Source organism: Octopus bimaculoides, chromosome 1 (genome assembly GCF_001194135.2).
Source record: "Octopus bimaculoides isolate UCB-OBI-ISO-001 chromosome 1, ASM119413v2, whole genome shotgun sequence".
In the NCBI taxonomy this organism is placed as follows: Eukaryota; Metazoa; Mollusca; class Cephalopoda; order Octopoda; family Octopodidae; genus Octopus; species Octopus bimaculoides.
In genome coordinates, this window is record NC_068981.1 from 144226744 (window position 1) to 144231690 (window position 4947).

The window sequence follows — 4947 nt, forward strand, 5'->3', positions numbered from 1 at the left end:
ACACACACACACACACACACACACACACACACACACACACACATATATATGTACACACATATATACGATGGGCTTCTTTCAGTTTCTGTCTACCAAATCCACTCACAAGGCTTTGGTCAGCCTGAGGCTATAGTAGAAGACACTTGCCCAAGGTGCCACGCAGTGGGACTGAACCCAGAACCATGTGGCTGGTAAGCAAGCTACTTTCCACACAGCTACACCTACACCTATGCATGCATCTTTTTTTCAGAAATAATACAAAAATCCTTGATAGAATTATTCTCTTCTGCTCTTATCCAGGGCCTGGTCCTGCTTGTAAAGAAGCTAAGCTACCTAAGAGGGGTCAACATGAAGAGAATTTGTACATTTTTTAAAACTTATTTCTGAAACTGCTTCTGTTTACGTTTTCATAAATGTGGTGTCGTGACCTTGGACTGATAAATTTTCTAATTTTCTTTTTGTTCCTGTATTTTGTTTTGCTTTATCTTATCCCTTTTTTTTTCTTCTATGTAAGCTTTGAACCAAGCCCTGAAAAATGTCGAAGTGCCCTTGCTGCTGCTCTTAGTAAAATATTCTGGCAAGCTGGTGAACATAAATCAGCAGTCGTAACTTTGTGAGTATACTTTTATACATTTAAATTGTAGTCATTCATATTCAAAGTCACGTGGTTATTCATTTCTTCTTATCAAATGGAATTCCTGATTTCAGTTTTTATTATCTCTTTTAAAAACAACTTTAAAAATACAGCACAGCAATAAGAAACTTTTTGCAGAGATTTGAAAACTACAGCACAATCCCTCTACCATAATAAATTAAGAATTAGCTTCAAGTCTATTTATTTATCTTTTTGCTATGTTATCTATTTTGATATGCACTCCTCCAATGCACATCATGTTTTCAACGAATCTAGAGAGCCATATTGTTGAAGTGTCTCCCTTGATGATGCGGATGCAATAAGATGTCTTTTTTTTGTTGTTGTTGTTATGTTTAGTGTCGAACAGTTTTAATCAGCATTCGTTGATGAAATTTATGGGACAGAATTACCTATTCAAATGTGTGCAGACATCTTGAAGCTGTTTTACATTAGTTGTTATGCTATACTTCAGTCTGGTTGGAAGCTACACTGTACAGTTGCATATTTATTGCCCTCTGTTGGTGCTTTACATCTGGGAGAGGGCCGTTTTTAGTTACTGCTGTTGTTATAGAGGAAAGTGAATTACAAAAACTGCTAGTGTCAGACAAATTAGTTTATGTTATTTAGGGGCAGCTTTTTACAATCTGAATTCAAATTCCACTGTAGTTCATTTTGCCTTTCATTTTTCTGGGGTTGATAAAATAAAGTGCCAAGTGCAGGACACTATTTTCCATAATTGACTATTCCCACTCCTTGAAACTTCAGACTTTGTACATGTGTTAGAAACTTTATTTCTAAAGAGTGATAGATTTACAAAATGGTGAGCACATTGGACAAAGATACCTTGTAGTGTTTCTTTTGGCTCATTATTCTGCCAACATCAACTTTATTTCTCATTTATCTAGTGTTGATAAAATTAAATTTTGGTCAAGTTCTTGGCTTAATTTATCAACCAAACCTTCCATCAAATTTCAACTTTCAGCAATGTTGTTGTTATTTAGCCCAGATCAACCTTGATTGAGTAGATGTACAATCAAAGGAACTCCAGCCATGACTATTTATCCTGTCTTCTTTTCTGTATATTTAAGACTGCATTATTGAGTATGTCCTTCTTTTTTTTTTCAAGATAAAGTATGATGTAAAAGAGATTTGATTGTCCTTTCTATCAAATTAAATCACTGCATGTTGCCTTCCTTGATTAGCTCATACAGCTGTTGTTTCAGTCATAGTAACATGGATATTGCTCTTTGCAGACTTTCAGATTGGCATTAATACTGTTGTTATTTAACCAGGCACATGCCCATGCAGTGTCCTGTAAAAGTGCCTGTGTGGTGCCACGTAAAAACGCCCAGCATACTCTGTAAAGTGGTTGGAAACCATTCTAAATCAGACTGAAGCCTGGCGCAACTCCCCAGCTTCCCTGCTCTGGCCAAACTGTCTAACCCATGCCAGCATGGACAACAGATGTTAAAAGACGATGATGATGATGATGATGATGATGATGATGATGATGATGATGATGATGATGATGATGATGATGATGATGATGATGTGACTCTAATCAAGCGGACTTATGATTAAAAGCATTCTATCCATGACTATATCTTCTTATTTTCAAGTATAGTGTACATAGAAGTCATAAACAAACTGTGACTCACAGAACTTTCTGAGTGGTGTGCCAATAAAAAATTACCCTGAATTGTTTTTAGTAGTGCCACCCACTTTATGACGAGTCATGTACTATGTGGCCCACTTTTTGAAAAAGGTTGCCATGGTGCCTGTTCTAGAGAAACTTTCTAAAATATTTCCTTTTCTTTTTTCAAGTGATAGAATGTAACTTGAGGGAAATTTTGGTTGCATATAAGTTCTTTCACAGATGATTTATCCCTCCAACTTCTCTTGCACTCTCTCTCTCTCTTTCTCTCTCTCTCTCTCAATCTCTTTCTCTCCTTCTCTCTAGCATGTATTAAACTGAAGGGATGGAATTGTTAAACTGTTGCTCTCTGTCATATGATTTCTGATAGCACCCAGTATCGTATACATGTGCAAACCAAAAGTCAGAAGCTTCTTGTCATCTTCTTTTGCAATGGTAAAACTTTATAGCACCTCTGACATAAATGGAACTTGCAAGGTTTTACAAATATCAATACATAAAATGCAAACACATTAAAAAAAATACATCTTTGTGAACGAGTTTTTATTTTCGTACCAGAACTCAGCAGTTCGAATTATTGGATAACATTTTTCTTTTCCATATTTTCGTTATTATGTATGTTTGTGTGTGTGTGCATATATATAAATTATAAGAAAAATATGGAAAAGAAAACTGCAATCCACACACATTCATGCATATATATAAATACATGCATATATATAAATACATGCATATATATAAACCATGCATATATCCATACATATATATTAACACATGCACATACTTACACATAATATGTGTGTGACACATATATTTCCATATGTGTGTGTATTATACACACACACACACTCTCATTTTCTTACTCTCTCCTTTTCTCTCTCTCTCTCTCACACACACACACACACACACACACACACACACACACACAATTATGTTTTCCTACTTCAAAATATTTTCTTTTTTCATTTGTATTTCTACTAGGAAATTGCATTGGAGATTTGAATTGCCAAGAGCCAACTTCTTGATTTCATGGCTCTTAATATATTCAGGAATAAAATATTCATAATTGATGAATTTTGTTCTGAAATATACATATATGTAATACGTTGAGATGGTTGACAGCTCATACTCGCTACCCTTTATTCATATTCTATCAGCATGCTATTTCTTCGCACTGTATTTTCATACTATGTATTCTTACCATATCTTTGATTGTATTTCTTCTTTACTTTGTCTCCATATTTCTTGTATATCATGTTCTGTCTTCATACAATAATATTATAAGAAAAGACAATATTACATCTTTTTTATCTCTATAAATACTAACTGAAACGCCTGGTGGGAATTAAGACATTTTATTGCGAATAATGTAGCTCATGAATACCTTAGACCCAATGTATGATAACATGTCAGGGCTGATCAGTAAATAAAAGGGGTATAGAGCCCCTTCTCCTTTTATATTACCTTTTTTTTAATCCTTTCTACTAAAGACACAAGGACTGAAATTGTGAGGAAGGGGATTAGTCGATTACATCAACCCCAGTGTTTTAGTGGTACTTAATTTATCAACCTTGAAGGATGAAAAGCAAAATCAACATCTAATAATAATAATTAAAATAATGACAATAATAATAATAATAATAATAATAATAATAATAATGATAATGATAATAAAAATGATGCACTGATACAAAACAAAGCAGTGACTCTTATGTCTTCTGATCTTAACTGATTGGAAGTGTTACCATGTACACGTTTTGTCTCAGTGTAAAAGATGGGTTACAACAAATGTTTTGCTCAGTGCCACAGATTTGCATGTTAGTCGCTTGACATTAACTGTCCATTACTGGCATGTCCATTACTGGTAGACAATAATGTTCCAGCTTCAGTATTCAATCCTCAGAAGAGGAGAATTTGGTAAAAAAAAAACATATTTGGTTTCTGTGCCTATCCTCAGTTTTGGTCATGAATGTTAGGCATGACCGAAAGAATATGATGATGAATTCAAGTGGTTCCTCTGAAAGATCTCTGGAGTGACATTACTTCACAGAGTATGTAGCTCAGAGATCAGGGAGTTGAAGTACTACTTCTCTGCATTGTGAGTTCACAGCTCCAGTACTATGGACATGTGATGAGAATGCCTCAAGAAAGAACTGCAAGATAGATTCTTCAGTCTGATTTAATTGGGAGAAAAATCTAAGGGTAGACCAAAAATGAAATGGTTGGATAATATCCATAGTCTCACTTGGAAATCCAGCCGAAAAGTATAATGTTGGTTGCTTCTGACAGGACCCATGGAGGAGATGATGGTGGGCTTACAGAAAAAATGAGGTTGTACCAATTGTCATTGCAGCCATAGGAACAATGGGGAAAACGCTTGAGAAATGGACAGGAAATATTGGCTTGCAGAAGCACATAGAATACATGCAACTGGCCTGCTTTGAAATAATAATAATAATCCTTTCTGCTATAGGCACTAGGCCTGAAATTGTGAGGAAGGGATTAAGTCAATTACATTGACACCAGAACTCAACTGGTACTTTATTTATCGACCCCAAAACGTGAAAGGCAAAGTCGATCTCATTCTGATTTGTGCACAAGGCTACCAATGCAGTGGAGGGAACATATATATATATATATATATATATATATATATATA

General features: G+C 34.9%; 1 protein-coding gene across 3 annotated transcripts in view; it reads left to right on the forward strand.

Moving 5' to 3' along the window:
* Window positions 1–4947, forward strand: part of LOC106868088 (probable ubiquitin carboxyl-terminal hydrolase MINDY-4) — a 105253-nt gene that overhangs the window by 64861 nt on the left and 35445 nt on the right. For all 3 annotated transcript variants that reach the window (XR_008265054.1, XM_014913214.2, XM_014913206.2), the window contains exon 9: window positions 515–613. Coding sequence is in view for 2 of the 3 variants with exons in the window: in XM_014913214.2 (XP_014768700.1) it covers window positions 515–613 (99 nt within the window). In the remaining variant the exon portion in view is untranslated. The remainder of the gene's footprint in view (window positions 1–514; window positions 614–4947) is intronic.